General features: G+C 31.4%; 1 protein-coding gene and 1 long non-coding RNA gene across 2 annotated transcripts; both read right to left on the bottom strand.

Annotated features, from left to right (window-relative positions):
- Positions 1-5488: 5488 nt before the first annotated feature.
- On the bottom strand, positions 5489-8419 carry LOC132730489 (uncharacterized). Its single transcript, XR_009625766.1, has 5 exons — positions 8112-8419; positions 7086-7382; positions 6543-6697; positions 6346-6382; positions 5489-5762 (listed from the first exon to the last, which is right to left on the bottom strand). It is a non-coding gene; the product is annotated as an uncharacterized LOC132730489 (long non-coding RNA).
- Positions 8420-8925: 506 nt separating this feature from the next.
- On the bottom strand, positions 8926-18481 carry LOC132730484 (basement membrane-specific heparan sulfate proteoglycan core protein-like). The gene is made up of 10 exons (XM_060716424.1): positions 18337-18481; positions 16811-17134; positions 15261-15391; positions 14354-14579; positions 13140-13433; positions 12132-12419; positions 11137-11436; positions 10383-10667; positions 9794-10066; positions 8926-9275 (listed from the first exon to the last, which is right to left on the bottom strand). Exons 1-10 carry the CDS (start codon positions 18401-18403, stop codon positions 8941-8943), a joined length of 2523 nt encoding a protein of 840 aa, XP_060572407.1. The 5' UTR covers positions 18404-18481; the 3' UTR covers positions 8926-8940.
- Positions 18482-18905: the final 424 nt, after the last annotated feature.

An 18905-nucleotide genomic window follows, 5' to 3' on the forward strand; every position in this document is an offset into this window, starting at 1 on the left:
TGAGGAAGCTATACACATTTTCCTGTTTCAGATATTCTCGTACAATGGCCGCTTTGTTTGACGAAACATTGTCAAGCAACAATCTGACACCACGAAATACAGCTGCTGGTCGACGGTTTTTTTTATATCTCTTTAAGTTATGAAAGGATTGCCTTTGTAAAACTTGGCATTTACAGATTTACCCTTTGGTAAGGCAATTTGAATAGCAGGATCTCGATTGGTTAGGAAAATTACATACATGTCCTTTATGACGCTCATGGTGCGTTTTGCTATGCAAGGTCTTTGACTTCCTTTGGTTGCCCATATTTTGTTATGTACCTTTTGCTTGGACTCATAAAAGTGAACCCACCTCTCATCGCCAGTCATGATTTGCGAAAGATCGATTGTTGTATTTAGGGAACTGTTTCAACAATTATTTGGAGATTCTACCCGAGCAAGTTGGTTGCTCTTTTGTAAGGAGATAGGGTGTCCATCTGGCACTTATCCTTCTAATTTTTAAATCACGTTTGAGTATTTTATTAGCGGCTCCTACAGAGATGCCAACGCTTTTATTTAAATAGCAAGTTGTAAATCTGGCATCAGTAGCAATTATATCATTTACATTTTCAACCATTTTTGGCGGATTTGCAGTTTTCGGACGCGTGCATGAGGTGCATCTTTTACTGTATCCGCGCCACTTTTAAACTTCTTACACCACAGTATGACAGATGAAAACGAAAGTTCATTGTTCCCATAAACACGACATTTTTTCATTACATATGTCTGTCGCCTGTATACCAAGAATATGATAAAGGATCGTGTTTGGTCAGAGAAAGGAGGCCATCCACTAACCCTTTATACACAAGTAGATAGCGTTAATCAGTTATTGTCAAAGCAAGACTGGACTGAGTAACTCATGTATTGTATAAATTGAGAGCTTATACAGCTATCTATGCGATACATGTAGTACTACATAGTTCATGCAAAATGTTGTTAAAAGCAAGATATTGGCCTAGTTGCAATCATATATGAATACCCCTCGTAATTTTTATTATGAATAATGTATGTATTTTCAATTAATAGTATACTTACTGTATATGGTAAGCTGCAAGTATTTTCTCTGGTTGTTGATGGCACATGTCCAATATTTCTGGTCTTCTGATCTATTTAGATTGGTGACTGTGACACCACTGCTGTTAGAGCTGAACGAATGCCTTGATATGGTTCCTATACACAGTGATGGGTTACAAGTTGTTAATGATGGAGAAGTAGTAATGTCTGATGGAGGAATGGAATCTGTCTTATAGACCCTGACAATTTCACCATTGATAAACTGTGACACCTCACAAACCAGCTGTATACCTCCTCCTTTCACGGGGACCATGTTTCCTTTTATATACATTTTTTGTACAGTACCTTCGAAAGAACGAAAATAGCACATAATTCTGGAAATATACTCTAATTAATTTTTTTTTAACTTAAATACCACATTTTAATGAATGATATGTTACAGTATAAGGTATGCATGAAAATGACAACATTTGGGCACACTCAACACATTAAAATCACTGAATACCCTTGGTCGATCAAATCCACTAAATGGTTAATTCTCAGATGGTTGAATGTATTCAAAAACAAATATAACTTTTTATAAAATAAACAAGTTTATTTTATAATGGATTTTTAATGTAATGTCACCTCCATTTTTCCACTAAAATTAAATAAGAATAATTATGAATGGAAAAACAAAGAGAGCAAATGATCTTAAATTTTGCACACAAGGTAATGGTCTAGATCTACATAAACTGGAATATTAATCTTGCATAATTATGTCCTGTCATTAAAAAAAAAACACCTCCATTTTATGATATATTTTGTGTCAATTCGTTAATCTAACTATATGTTTAATAATTGTCAATTACCATAAAGTATATTGCATATATTTGCTAATAAAAAGAAGAATATTTTTAAAATGTAAAATACGTGTTCAATTTTGCACAGATACATGTATTCTTATGTATTGCATTTTAACACTTGAGGTTATCTTGGCTCCGGTTAAATAAAATATATAAGAAATTAAAATCTCTAATTACCGGTGAAGGCTAGTGTCATAAGTCCAAACAAAAGAATAGCCTTTAATGTAATTTTAAATATACCCATATCTTTTTGAAATCGTTAAAACATTCTATTGTATTTAAATAACACAACTTTAAACTATCCAGGAAGTAAAATGATGAATTTAAATTACGGTTTTCGCGTGTGATAAAATATGAAATGTTTTAAAAGAAAGAACAATAAAATGGTTGTCTTACTGTGATAAGAGATAGAAAAATGTTTCTGATAAACAAAATATTTCAGTTTCCAAATGAGTAATTGTTTCAATGTTTTATCTTGGTTGCTTTCTTGTTTTACGTAAATACTATTCTATTTTTTTTTATTTTATTTTCGTTTTGGCAAGATTTATAATCGTACTATTTATCAACACAAATATTAAAAGGACAAACTTGACACTATAACATAATGAATACAATAAAATGATGTCACACATAGCAAAGCCAACGTAAACAAAGCAAACGTAAACGTAGCAAAGCCAACCTTTTCTCGTTTTTTAAGGGAATAAAAAATAATATTTCCTGTATATAATATTTATTATTACACGCCTGTTATCGTAAAAACATTCTTTATGTACAACTTTTTTGCATATTATAAACAAACACCTCTTTATTTATACAGGTAAAACATGTGCTCTGTGCATAAGCATAAGGATGTCAACGGCTTTACGGACTAAAGTCCATAAAATACGTACGAGGATGCTTCACTTAATTATGTAATATCTTGTGCGATTTATTTAAGATTTATCCTTATGTGATGTCAGAGGGTAACAATCCATCAGGGCAACATAACTATTCCGCCCATTGTAATTACCTAAATTATCTCATATCGGGTGCCGGGTTTTAGTTAATGTTACTAAGTTGAAGGCATACAAGTTTCAGTGTTTCATTTCTTTTTATCATTTAATTAACTAAAAATGTGCATGACAAAATTAGATGTTAAAAAAATAGAATGTACGAATGTAATAAAATGCTGTAGTTTTCGTTTATCATAACTAGAAAGCAAATGAACCAGTCGACTAAGGTTTGGTTGAATTCAATTTATTATAATTGTAATAATAAATTTAATACTAGTAACTAAAACATATCTAACATATATATGCAATTCATCAGGTGGAATATTGTAAAGAAATAGTGCATTAAAATTAATGCAAGGCCGCACATGACAGCATACTTGTCTTGTTCAATCGCCAAGCCAACTAACTAACACAAAATTTATGTAGATGATAATATAATTATCTGTTACTAGTATTTAAGCGGTAAGTGTTGGTAGTTCTGGGCACTTCATAGTGTTCATCTGTTATTAATCGTGTTAAGACGAAAACTAACTAGTTAACGCGATAATTTTTTATATTATGTGAAATATTAGCATGGCATTTTTCGGGTCGGAACAACGAGCTCCAGCACATTTAAGACAAATACATTTTTGTATCAGGCGCTTTGTTGAATCGTTATGTATTTTATGATGCGCTGCTAATGCGTTTCCATGTTCTTTTAATGCGGTTTGAGATGGTACCGAATGGTACCCAATTAAATTATATCAATAAACATCACTCTTTGCGCAGGAGAAAACAATGGAATCTATCGGAATTTTAAACAAATCCTGGTAATTCTAGATTATCTCATACATACATACATACATGCATTCATGCCTGCGTACGTACGTACGTAATTACGTACGTACATACATACATACATACATTCATACGAGGGGCTAGCCAAAATTTTGTGGACTTTTTAAATATCTCTTGAACGTCAACGTGTATTGTAATGAAATTTTATTAACATACATTCATGACATTGTACATGTAGAATATTATTAACACATTTTGGAAGGAACAGTTCATTGCCACAATGAATGATGAGTTTATATTGCTTTAAAAAAAACACATACACAGCACCCGGCGCATGTTAGAAAGACGCAGTAAAGTCATCGTATTCTTTTTGCTAAAAAACTAATAATTAACGTAGAAAACCTGCTAAACATCACATGATGCTTACATGATGTAATTTAAGTAATTCTTTAAAATTATGGACTTCATTTCCGTTATTTTTTGTTGAAATCGCTAGAAACGCCAGACGCCAATATTGTTTACAACTGGAAAATGATGGACAAGCAGAATTTAGAAAATTGTGCGATCATAAAATTTTGTTGTAATTTGGAAATGATACCCATAAAAACATTTGAAAACAATCTGCAAGCAAACAGAGGAATAAATTTCACGATCATTAGTGTTAAAGTGCATAAAAAATTTAGTGATGGACATTGAGAAGCAGTAACGGTCATTGACTGCGTAACGTTGAAGCACAAGATGATACGTTATTATCACGTTGACGTCAATAACATTTTGAGTGCGCCGCTGTCGCCGACATGTGTTTATGTAAAATTAAATATTATTGTAATATAAGAAGCTACTAACAATTTTTCTGTGTTTATTTATCATTCATTCTTCTAAGCCGTGTAAGAATTTCAAATCAATACCTCAAATATATTTTACGCAACAAAGAAAGTCCAATAATGTTTAGATAACCCCTCGTACGTACGTACGTACATACGTACATACATACATACATACATAAAACTGAGAAATTGAAAATTCCCTCATTAATAAATGTTTTTTAAAACCATAAACCAAACTTCTACAGTCATTATTTTAATGGTTTATTTAAAAGGGAACAAGGGTATCAAGTGCATTAAACAGAAGCAAAAGGGGTTTGCTTTGCTTTGACAAAACCCTTCTTCGAAACACAGAAAAAGGTCAATATCCAATCTTCCATTCTTACAGATAAAGATGTTGTCGATCATGATTACGAACTTCAAAACTGATAGGAATATTTTTATCTCAGAAACAGAATGCTTTTCTAATTTTGATAAAAATTAGATTCATGCATATTATGGATATGATGAAAGATAAAGTGATAGTTAAGGACATCCTCTTATTACAGTAGTTAATGTATTTCCTTGCAGACCACCTATAATTCGGCGGTAAATCAATGACAACCCAAATAATAATAGTTATATATTTTTTATATAAAACAGAGACATTTATTAACCTTTGGTATTAAAAGTTTATGTCACAAATCCGTTTAATTAAGCTTTCCTCTACGCTAGAATACCATAAGAAAAACTCCAGGAACTTCGTAACTGTCAACAAAAGACATAACACGTATTCAGAATCACATTTTCTTCCTATGAATGAACAGTTGATCTTTAGCAAATTTTTGCACATTTGTAATCATACTTGTTACAAAAAAAGTTGCAAAATATTTTCGAGGATGTACATGGTTTATCAATGCATTAAATATGAATATATTTTAAGATCAATGTTCAACATTTAAATTTAAGAGTTAACAGCAGTTTAAATTAAGATCGCTGCTTCTTTCGTTGAACTTGTTCAATCTTTTTTTCAGTTATTTTTTACGTTCACAAGTATTTAAAATTGTAATTTAAATATCATAAGTAAAATGCCTTTCAGTCGAAATCTTGATTTCTCTTTGTCTTCAATTATTTAACACTACACTCTTAATACGTCATATGTTTGTCTATCGTCTTTTAGTTCGGTCTTCAGTGACGTATATTGAGACTCTCCGGATTCATCTGGATCTGTTCCCTGTTGGTCCTCACCATCATTTGTTGAGAACACCATATTTGAATACAAAGGTACATTGTTTCTGTAGTAAAAATACAATTATACATCAATCTATTTATATATGCATACTAAACGTCTTCAAACTCAAGTTTGTTTCAAATATCAAATACAATTTTCATTCCTTTGCATGTAATAAGCAGAATATTTTTGTTGAATTTCAATAAAATTTAATTAAAAAACAATGTAATTTAAAACTATACCCTTACATTTGTGCTTGATATATAAATTATATTTTTAAATACTCTTACTATTTTAAAGCTATCAATGTAATCATAAAAAGTTAACATCTATGTGACAAAAAAAACTTTATTTTAAGGATAAAAAGTTTTATCTTGTAAGCTGTTATAACAGTAACATTATGTCGTTTTGAAAATCCCTTTTAAACACGCATGGATATTGTATGTAAACTGGAAAAATGTTACAGAACAAAATAATATGCTCTTATGTTAATTATGGTTTTAACCATTCAGCAATTATGTAACGTATATGCCATTCACTTAGGAAATATACAAAACTTATATCTTCAACAATTAGAAAATGGCTATATGTAGTGGAAACACAAACAAAGAAACAAAAAAAATGAAATTGATGAAATAATGACTTACTTAGTCAGCTTAGTGGGCTGTCCAGAGTTATTTCCCGCTAAAACAAATATGTTCAGAATGAAATTATGTTTAACATAAAATATACAACACATTTTCGACTAACTAAAAGGCAAAAAGGAAAATTCTAATAAAACTACTTTTACCAAACATAGCTGATAAGTAATCATTTAAAAAAAAATAATAAGAAAAGAACCCACCTGTGTTTTCACTTTTTCGTTTCAGTAATATTGTAACATAACCAGCATATGCCACGACTTAACCACGATGATTATTCCAAGAACAATGCCTACAATCACTGCTTTTATGTCATTATTACAGGCGCCGTTGTTGCAATCTTGTATCTTTGCTTTTCCTAAGGTTAAGGAAAAGAAGTTAGAGAATCAAGCAATTCATTTCAGCGTTCGTTTATATTTTCATTTTTAGTTTTAAGTTACATGTACAAACCCTTTGAAAGTTTTTTTTATATTTCTCGTGTAAGCTCTCTGGGTAATATATATAAACAATAACAATATATTTTAAATTGAATTGCGTCTATAGGACACGGATTCCTCGCATTCCACTGTTTTGTCAGTCTGCGGACGCACTGTGTGACGCCGGGACTGACGGACAAAGGCAAATCTTTTCCCCAACCCCAGTAAATGGGGGAATAAAAAGGAACAACAGATGGTCGTACAGATACATACATTACATTAAGACATGGCAAGAACAGAATTTGTTTCTACTCGATAATATGAGCTGACCTTTCGTTTTGGCAAGTATAATTTCAGATTCTTCCGAGTTTCCTAGCATATTAGAAGCATACAACACAATCTCGTAGTATGTCCCGCTTGATAATCCGGTAACAGTGTAGGTCATTTCATATTCCCCTGTATCAGATACTGACACAGTATTCCATTCATCATCTGATACCTTTTTATACTTCAATATAAACGTTTGTTGGTAACCATTGTCATTGCCAGGAGTCCATGTCACGGTAAATGAACTTTCTGTACTCAATTGTTTTGCAAGAGTAAAATTTTAAGGTACATCTGGTTTATCTGAAATTATGAATTATGTATAGTGTCATCTCATAAACAAAACAACGCTTCGACACTTATGTTAACACATTTATGTTACCAATTGACTTGGAGGGAGTCATGAAAAAGAATTACTTTTAACTTAAAGTCGGAAGCATCAACCAGAGCGATGCATTAACCACAACAAATTTACATGAAAATTGCAGACTTTTGTTGATTCGATACATGAGGAATAATGAAAAAGTGCAACATCCCTCATGCTCCCTAACACCGGCTTGAGCGGTACTCAATTTTCAACACTTAAAAATGTTTGAATCAATGACCCCGAAGGACCAGAAAAATATAACAACACTGAAGTTAAGTACGAGGCAACTTTTACGGCTGCCACACGGTATCTCATTAGCCATAAAATGAAGTTACGTTCTGATATATGTGCAGATTAACATAAATGAAGTTCGAATAAATTCTTTGTCTTATTATATAACCTGTCTGTTTTCTTTATGTAGAAAAAAATCGCTATCTTAAGTATATAAAGATAACAAATACACATGCCTTTTCATAAGCGACTTACATGTAAATTGAAAACATTCAAATAAGTCTATAGTCATGAAACAGATTATTCAGCTGCATTTGTTAAAACACATCATTAGCTTTAAACAAAAGAAAAGCTCTAAAATGAAGCCGTAAAATGTAACGACCAATTTACACACTTTTCCAAATGGAACAATAATCACATTTAGATGTTCTTACTTTCAAAGATGTGGTCAATCATCCATGATTTGTATGATCCAATCCCGTTATCAATGACCAAGGTGTAGTTAACAAAATTCGATTCATCCACATTCTTTATTTCAAGCTGAGCAAAATACCCAACTAGCTGCACTTTTTGTCCATAAAATATATCTTTCACATGTCCTTTAATGAATCTGACTGTATGTTTTCCAGAGTTTGTTATAATAGATCCATTTAGAAAGAATTGCACAGTTTGAGGAGGAGGATCACTGTAAAATGGCACCGTTATATTAGTTGTTAGTCCCAGCTGTCCAATAAATTTTCTTTCAGTTGTCTGAAGAAGTACTTTAGGTGAAACTGTAATATTTTAGATATATATATGTCTTGTTTGAATGAATGCATGTTTTATTATTACCTTTATCAAGAAAATCGATATTAATTATCATAATTTTAGATTTTCCTTGATAAAAATCTTGATACTAAGATCAGAATTTTGATTAAAAATACATTAAGAAGTTTGTAACATTATCAAAACACAATCGGAAAAATGTATTTTAACAATAAAATAGTCAAATAACCAATGAGATTTATTAATAACAAATTTATAATTCAATTAGCGTGTAATTTAATTGTTATGAACTATTAAAAATTAAGTTGTTTATATCAATTACTGTAATCATCTATCAGTTTTAATAATTAGAGCAAAGAATATAATAATCAAATACAACTAATCTGTAATACTACGTAAACAATGAAATCAGCAAAGTAACCAATGAAATTAATCAATAACAGAATAAGAAGTTATGAGATACAGCTATGAGATACAAGGGAATCCGGGAACAAGTCCCTAGCTCTTATTGAATAGAACCCTTATGAAAAATGACAACTTACCCTTAATATTAACAGTATTGTTCCCACTTTGATCAAGCTGCTGGTTCCTATCTCGAATACCGTTGTTAGCTTTACATATATATGCACCACTGTCTTGAAGTTGTATATTTTCTATTTTTATAACACCATTGTTTGTTATATGCGTGTTAGGAATAAGAACGGACCTCCAATTTTGTATAAACGAAGTAAAATGATATTCAGCAGGTCGCCCTTCAGGTTTACATTTAATTGTCAATGGCTGGTTTTCAGTAGGATTTGAGCTACTGACATCAACAGTGACATCTGGTGCATCTGAAATGAAATTTAGAAACTTAAAATCGTACACAAAGAATGTAAAACCAACTACATATTCTCAATTAATTGTTAGTCTTAATAATTTCACATGAAATAAATTCCTTGATAATTCTTTTAAAGAAGTGATATGCAAAATTTGCCTCATACAAAAGTACTGAAACCAGCAAAGCTTAAAAGTCACAATGCCTTCAATGAGTACTGAAGTTTGTCCTGACTTAAAAAATAGAACATGACTTGCAACGTAACTATAAAGAGTGAAATTCAAATTTCTTTATGGTAGATATTGCGCGTTAGTTCAGTGGTCTTCGATTAAATGTTTGCTAAATCAAACTTCTCACTGCACGATTATGTATCAAAGTAAAGATAAGATTGGAAAAAAGTAAAACTTTGTCCAAGCCTCATTATTGTATATGAATCTTAAGGTAAAAAACGTTCGATAAAGATGAATCCAGATTTACTAAATTTAAAAAAGACAATAATGGATTGCCAGCATGAGAATATGCATAACAACTTACAGTTAACAACGATAGCCAATGTTTCCTCAGTAAAAAAGTTATGACTGAGATAGTGAGTTGATGTTGCTGTAGCCCTACATGTGTAGTTACCATGGTCTGCTCTATCTATATCATCAAATGACAAAGTAGGACCACTAGACTGTTGTCCCACCCAACTTGCTGTTGGTGTTGGATTTCCAGTGGCATCACATGTAACAGACAACGTTTGGCCTTCATTTCTCGTTATGGTAGTTACTTGTTTCCCATAGGCCAAAATCTGTACTCTTGGAGAATCTGTAAAATTTGTGAAAATATATTTCATTCTTGAGGACATTATTTATTCCATCCGAAAATAGTTTCATTTCTTTTCTATTTATTTCAGTATTTCTTAAAACAACATAGATCTAAATACATGGGTTTTAAAACATCGTAAGAGACAAAGACTTCAACGCGTCTTTGCTAACAACCGGAACCTTTACGGAGAGTCTACGTAAGTATCAAGCTTTAAGTAAACTGCAGGATTGACATTGTAACATTCTGAATTCGGGTTTAAGTATATTTGAGTGATCGTTTCCGTGCTTTTAATACCAATTATATTTATTTTTCTTACATTCAACTTGTAATAGCACTTGTATGGACTGGATCTGAAGACCTTTCCTCTGTGTAAATAAATTCTTCAACTGACATTTTACTGGACTTCTATCAACTTGATATGTTAGTTTAGGTAACCTTAGTTTTCTTGTATCAGCACTATCAGGTGTTCCATATTGTGTGGTCCATGTTGCTGTAGCTGTAGGATTACCATAATCAGTTGAGGAACAATAAATACTCTTTCCTGTCTGACCTTCTAGAAATGGAAAGCTGCTTGTTAGTATAACAGGTGACATTGGTGGCCCTGTAAATAAGACAAGTTTGTTAACTTTTTATATTATATCAAATTCAAACAGACAAGAACTAACAAAAAACATTCATCAAACTTTTAATAAAAATACAAGGTTTATCAGTTTTTCCATATCAACTCGCAATTTAGTCGACAACACTTAGCATGCTCGTCGCCCCTAATTTCTTGCATTTCCCGCTGCAATATTCTTAAACCTAAGCATTATTAAGAAATATAAAATTTTAAGTCTATAAAAATAAATAAAACAAAAAACTCAATAGTTGACAGCTTATAAAACTATAAAAAATATATTATAAGTATATGTTGGTATGGTATGTTATATAATAATGTTCATTGTAACATTTAGTTAAACGCCTGAAACTACAAAACTACATAAATTTAAGTTAACCTCTGAAAATACCTTAACTGGAATTTGTTTTTTAAGAAACAAAACAATTTATGTACTGTTTTTACATTTACTTACAATACACCGTTATCTTTTCTTGAGCATTCACTACACTTTGTCCAGGTATTGTGGTTTCACAGTAAATTGTTTTGTTGTTATCAGTTCTATTTGCTGTTAATGTTGCAATACTTGTAACAGATTTAAGATCATTCCCATGATTATGTTCTGTATTTTGCACATCACTCAGTATAATAGTGTGTAACTTCCATGTTACTATAGCAACAGGTCGTGTTTGAGAGGAAGTACACTTATATCTTATTTGATCTCCTTCTAACTTTTCTGTTGTAAGATCTGTGATTGTAGGAGTGGTAGCTAATACTGAAAATATGACAATAATATCCGTCAAAAAGAATAAAATAAAAGTATGTCCCATACAGCTAACTTTCTAGAAATTCTAGCCTATACTTGTAAAGGTAAGCTATATATATTATGGTGTATTATAATTTGTTCCGTAAGCTTTAATGGCTGTTTATTTTTCTGGTTCTATGCAATTTTAACACAATTGTCTTGTCATATCATGGCGGTTGATGGACTTTAGTGGGCTTTTCTGAGTAACGAACATTAATTATCAATTTCTCCTGCAAGTGAATTATTGCTATTTCTAAATCAGCGGTGTTAGACTAAGGACAATTAGGCTCTTCCTTGCGCCCTGTCCTGTTTTTGTTTGGGGTCCTCCTGGATTCCTTGACACTGGTTATTGTTACTGGGTCGTGTGGGTGTTGCGTTCATTGAACACCGCCTTTCTTTGTTGCTCTTGTTTATTATATTTTTTAATAATAATACGTTATAAATACAGTATACAAAAAGTATTATTTGGAACTGTATGCGCATTTTTCATTTTTTTAATCAAAAGCAATGTTTGCCTGTGATACGAAGAGAACAGTATTTTAGTAAGATCTTTGCCAATTTAAAAGAAAACGTTGTTTGCTGTATAAGAACTTATAAAGCATTTCTAAAAGATTGAAGGTAAAATTGAGACAAATCAACAATAGATATGTAAAGAAAATCACAACCTTTAACATAAAGTGTTATTCTGTTTGAAAACACATCTGGATTTCCTGACAGTGAAGCTTTACAATATACTTGTTTGTTATGGTCGGATATAACTGGTGTAAATGTAAATGTAGACAGTGTAACAATCTCTCTTTTCTTCTCATCTTTTCCTATATACCAGATAATTGTAGCTGTAGGTCTGCTTACACTTGCTGTACATGTCAATGTTTTAGATACACCATTTGTTACTTCTAGCGTTCCTGATGGTTCAGTGTTGCCATCCTTTAGTGTAACATTAGCTACCTTCACTGAAATGTGTAAAATATTTTACTTTATTTAGATCATTCAAGATAATTTTTTATTTTAAACAGTATTACCCGGTATCTAGGTGAGTGTTATCAAAATACATACAATTAGATTTTATTTTTCGATAAAAAGGAGTATTAAAGAATATCAGTGTCTATGCAATTACAACTAAGAATTATTTTTCTTTCAAAAATAAGTTAGTAAAATTTACCCATGTTAACTTATATAAATGAAAAAGAATTTGAGTCAGGGGTTAGGTATTTCATATCTTCCTATAATAATGTCATCTTTTTTCTCCTTCTTAAAATTCAGAAAGTCTCTGGTATTTTTTATTAAATATCATATCAAGGCACGACCACATAGATTAAGTTGTTTTGCATGAAACTTAAGATTGTTCTCAAGTAAGGAGCCAGAACTTTTCAACAAAATAATTATAAGTTACCATAGAAGGTTAAAGATATATAGTTTTTTTGCAGCGCTTAACAGATTTGCCATTTGGAAATAAAATTGTGTAGCGCAATTATAAATCTTTTATCTAAGCTCAGCTATACAAAAACAGTTTTCATAATGTACATTGCAAACCTCACAGCAAATTTGTTTCTAAAGTATTCTGAACTTAACGCAAATATAAAAGTAAAAAGTGTTTGTTTCCAGTTTATTGTAGTGCATATTTATTATTCTTTAAATTGGGATGAAAAGAATCGTTTTAGGATTGGAAATACCTTTTACATAAAGTGACACAATGTTTGAAGACACAGCTTGGCTTTCTTGCTGTATATTGAATGCTTTACAGTAAACTTGTTTCAGATTATCCGAGTATACTGGCGTGAATGTAAAGCTAGATGTCCTAGTAGTTTCTGTTTTGTTTTTCTGACCACCATAATACCAGATGATAGTTGCTGTTGGTCTGCTGACACTTGATGTACATGTCACTGTATGAGGTTCCCCACTGTTCACTTCTAATGAATTTGAAGGAATTGAATTCCCATCTTTTAATGTCAGTGTTGATACACGTACTGAAGCAAAACGTAACCTATATTATTTAGAATAACATAAGATAACTTGTGGTAATGCATATGGATGTTGTTTGAGTGACATGTCTGTCGGCAAATTATTATGACATATTATTTTAACATTGTGAACAAATTGATAACACGTGTGTACGTGATTATTTCTTTATCCAAAAGACAACCTTTATCATAAATTTGATTTATACAATTGATTATGCTAAATAAAACTAAGAAGTATTTTGTCTGTTGATATTTGCGTAGAATAAATAATAGAACAGCGTATTTTTGTGCTATTTTAGTCCGATTTGAGTGAAAAGCATTGCAACGCTTTCATTTTAAGATCAATTTTCACAATTAGAAAAAACACTCTTGTATAAAACGGAGTGAGCAAGTGATCTGCAATTTTGCATTCAAGTAATTGGTCCAGACCTTTATCAAATGGAACATTAAAATCGAAAAATTATTACAATTCGCATTATATCAAATATCCTCAATGCACTCTTATTATAAAACCCATATTTTATTGCTTGATAATTTTGCCACACAAAATAATTGCTTATGTTTTTCTTTCTAGATTTTCGACAATGTGTTTAAACATTGTAGCGAAGAAAACAAGAAACACCTTAAATGGTAGATTGTAGCGAAATTTATCAAATAGAAATGTAACAAAATTATAGAGTAATAAGCACTTATTATTTTCACCATAATCCACTTTTAAGGAATAATAGTTTCAAAAACGTCGAAACAAATCATTTAAAAGATTGTTTAGGATTATATACTATACTTTCTCAATATTTCAAATGTGTATTTCTTCGTTATAGAAAACCGGCCATCTGACCAAAAAGTGTTGTTTGTGTAAAGAGATAGTTCAGCAGAATGTAACATATTAGCTCTTTTATTTGTTAGAAAAAATACAGAATATGTACCTGCAAATCTGACATCTACAGATGCTGGAGTAAAACGATGATCTCCTGCACCAGTTATTGAAATAGCACCACACTGAAACTGCACAGTAGTATCTGTATTGTCAGTAAACTGCGTGTATCTTGATAGAGTTAATGTTGATGTATATATTTTCTCAGAATCAGTACAACCACCAGTTCTATCTGTTACAGGTGCTGTTGTTGACCATTCTTGACGTAATCCACCTGTCTGTAAATATAACAAGTATTAGCATTTCAAAAAATGATAGGGATCACCATTCAGCCAGGTCGAAAAATATTTTTTCGTGAAATAGACTCCTTCCTGAACTATCTAAGTTTCTACTTTTAAGAGAAATATCCCATTATATATTGTAAACCTCGAAGGAGCCTACACACCATTATTTTGAGCTTCGTTCATGAAGCTAGTCTTTCAATTTTATTTAAAAAGGTAGCCCAACAAAAACATGCCAGTCGACGTGCCCCGTAGGCGCCCCTTTCTGAGGTATTTTGTCGACATTCTTGGTATCAGTTGGTATTAATTTCTCCGATTTGATTGACTTAACTTATAGCAGACGTACAGGTATAAATCTTGTTAATTGTATGGTAGGGCGCGTGCGCGTCTTTGAGAAGGCACAGGGCATCGACAAACGATCTAAATAAAGATTTAAATAAAGAAAAGTTCTTGTATCTGCGGACAAGCTGCCGGTGTCCTGACTTTTGCCGAAGGGGGTAACCCTACGAAGTAGGCAGAGACGACAAGGATGGTGAGCTAGGGTGCGTGAGCACTATTAATGTCACAAACTTAAACGGAATTCTATAATTTTCTCCGTTGTTCCAAGTGAAACAACACTTTTATTGAAATAGTTTAAGAAATTATGGCAATTGATATTATATCTAAAACAAATATTACCTTATTATAATACCATGTGAAGTTTGGTGAAGGATAGGCACATCCTGTGCTACAGCTATATGTCACTGACGTTTGAACGAGGTCTTGGTTCTGGCTTGGTGGATTATCATACTGGAGTGATGGTGTGATAGCTGGAATGGGAATGGACAATAAAGACTTAAGAACACACATAGTAAATTATCCAACGTCATAGGTAAACCTACAAGCCCGCCCCCGGATAACATTGAAGACTTTGGCATTGGTACCATCAAAAAATATGCCCTGTCCTAGGAGGGTCAGTTGGTAAAAAACACGTAAATTCTTTTTCAATTCAATATGAGTTTAGCTGTATCCCAGGATATCTTTGATGCAAAATTAAAACCATTGCATTGAACAACTGGACAAAGACTTTTGCCCCTGCGCTCTTTCTAGTAGAAACTGGGAAACTAAAATAACTCAATTAAAATATCAATTCTATTAATCATTTTCCTATTTCATACATTCATTTCTAAAATATTAATTGCTGTTGAATACATTTAAGATATTTTCTAGTTATATGATAAACATGCACGTTTCCAAGAAAATATTACATATTTGTAACAAGAGCACAACTAATGCGGTGCAATACACGACCAAATAAAATTTGTTTTGAAGAATTTAAAAAAAAATCCACTTACGAAACTTGACCGGGAAATGTTTTAGGTTTCAGGGTGCAGGCATTTTAATCCTATTTCCCGAACACTTTGGTAGTGTGCAACATGCAAGCTTTACAAGATCTTGACCTTGAGTAGAGGCTTGGTTGTTGCGCACTGTACATTGTCTTATAATTGTGATAATTTCTGTGATTTTTATCCAAAAAAAACCAAAACAACAAACAAACAAAATAATAAAAAAAAACACTTCATTAGTTTAAAAGTTACGTAGTGGACACAAAATGTGAACTTTTTACATTCGTCTCTTAAGAGTGACCTTGACTTTGTGGTACTACCTAGTTGTTACGCTTTACATGATGATCATTTTGTCAAATATTAAAAAACTCTTAAATATATTTCCTTATATTCGTTAGAAAGAATAAGTTTAAAAGAATCAAGTGACTTCCGGGGTGGGGCAAATTTTGATCTGCGTTCTGCATATATCATCTTCTCCTTTGTAAGTTGCGTTTCTGTCAAATAGTATTATTTTCCTTCTCTCGGTTCGACATTTTGAAATTAATACATGACTTCGTGTGGCCTTGACCTGAAGAAAGTCAAATATGCGTTCTGCATATATCACCTCATTATCATTCATTGGAGGATACAAAAAGGACACAACATTGCTAATGGACGGACGGACGAACAGGCGGACTTCTAAATGCCTTAACAATATACGCCAAAGTTCTTTCGGGGATATCAAAACAAACATTATATGTGTATTATGCCTTATTAAGAATTTGTAATTTATTCATTCATCATGTTCTTCTACTCAATGTATAAACAAACGTCTATAGAAACAAATGTACATCACCTGTTTATTTGTTTGATAAACAAGCATTGGGGCACATTCAAAACAATAAAAAAATCTAGTCTACATACTGTATACAGTTAACCGCATGTGTTTCCTCTGGCTGTTTATAGTACAAATCCAATATTTCTGGTCTTCTGATCTATTTAGATTGGTGACTGTAATAGTAACACCACTGCTACTAGGACTAAATGTATGTCTTGGTACATTTCCTATACACTGTGATGGAATACATTGGGTTACTAATGAAGCTGTGGTAATATCTTGAGGCAAGGAATCTGCCTTATAGATCCTTAAAACATCTTTGGTAAACGGCGATACTTCACATACAATCTGTATATCGCCTCCTTTTACAGGTATTTTGTTGTCTTTGATATAAATTTGCTGCACAGTATCTACATACAAGAAAAATAAACATGTATAACGTTAATAATAATAATAATAATAATGAAATGATGATGATGATTACCACAATCTAATCACAGAGGTTTATGGAAAGCCATGGCTGTCTGATATTGTTCTTTTTTAATTTATTTAACCATTTGGATAATATATAAGTTCACGTCGACTATATATGACTTGAAAACACCTTTTTATTTAACCGGAATCCATTATATTAATCCACAGTTACAATATATGAAACCATACTGTCAGTGTATGAAACCGAGTTAGCAATATATAAGTTGATTTTCTCAATATATGATTCCAATTCTTCAATATATTGTACCAAAGTAGCCATGTATGGAACCAGATGCCCTTATATGAAACCGAATTATCAATATATTAATTCATTTTTACAATATATGAAACCATTTCATCCATGTGTTGAACCAAAGTATCAATATATAAGTTGATTATCACATTATATGATACCAGGTCTTCAATATATGGTACCAAAGTAGCAATGTATGGAACCAGATGTCCTGATATGAAACCGAATTATCAATATAGTAATTCATTTTTACAATATATAAAACCGAATTATCAATGTATGGAGCCGAGGTATCAATATATAAGTTGATTATCACATTATATGATACCAGATTTTCAATATTTGGATCCAAGTAAGTCATGTATGGAACAAGATGCCCTTATATGAAACCGAATTATCAATATATTAAATCAATTTTACAATATATGAATCCAGTTGATCAATGTATGTAACCGAATTAGCAATATATAAGTTGAGTTTCACATTATATGATACCAGTTCTTCAATATATGATACCAAAGTAGCAATATATTGAACCAAAATGTCATTATATTGACGAGACTTTTTTTAAAGACTGTATTCTATCCTTGCACCGGTATTACAGTTTCGCGCCAATATTCCTTGTTGAACTGTCAAAAGACCAGCGTGCTTCACTGATTGCATACTGCACATTTTCTAAATAAGGAAATATTTGAATTTAACGTCACATTCACTTCAAATGGGCTGGGCAGGCAAAACTTATCGTTATATATGTACGAGTTGTATGTCATGATTTAAGCTATTGAGTTATCTTGGCATACATTATATTGGAAAAGGTCGAATGAAATATTTAGTAAAATTCAAAATTAAAATATCAAAGAAGTTCAGTTATCAGGGAAATCTTACCCGAATTGACAATTGTTATTAGTCCAAATAATAAAATAGCATTTAAAGTAAAATTCAACATATCCATATCAGTAAAACATTTTTTTTTAAATTGTTTACATTTGCTTGTTTATTTATGAACTTTACAAAATCAAACAGGAAGTTTATAGATTAACGTAAATAAACGGATGACCTACTTCAATAATATACCTAAAAAAAGTTAAACATGTAATAAAAATGTAATGTTTATAATAAAGTTTGATAAACTGACTTATTTGACCACGGACTTATATACACGGATTTATATGTAACATAAATCCGTGATTTGTCTTCCCATAAAGGACTGGAAAATGTTTTCAATTAAACAAATCTTTATTTCAGTGTTCAAGTGAATAATTTGTTTCAATTCTATTTAAATTTTAAAATGTCTCATAAAAGATCAAGATAATGTTATAACTTTAAACGAATTTATTTTAAAGTTGCATGTTTCATCTTGTTTTACGTAGATACTTTACTATTTTATTTTATTATCGATTTTGACAAGATTAACTTTCGTACTATTTATTAAAACTAATATTTAAAGCGATGAA

This window comes from Ruditapes philippinarum, unplaced genomic scaffold (assembly GCF_026571515.1).
Source record: "Ruditapes philippinarum isolate M1 unplaced genomic scaffold, ASM2657151v2 ctg2398_1_1_1_1, whole genome shotgun sequence".
NCBI lineage: Eukaryota > Metazoa > Mollusca > Bivalvia > Venerida > Veneridae > Ruditapes > Ruditapes philippinarum.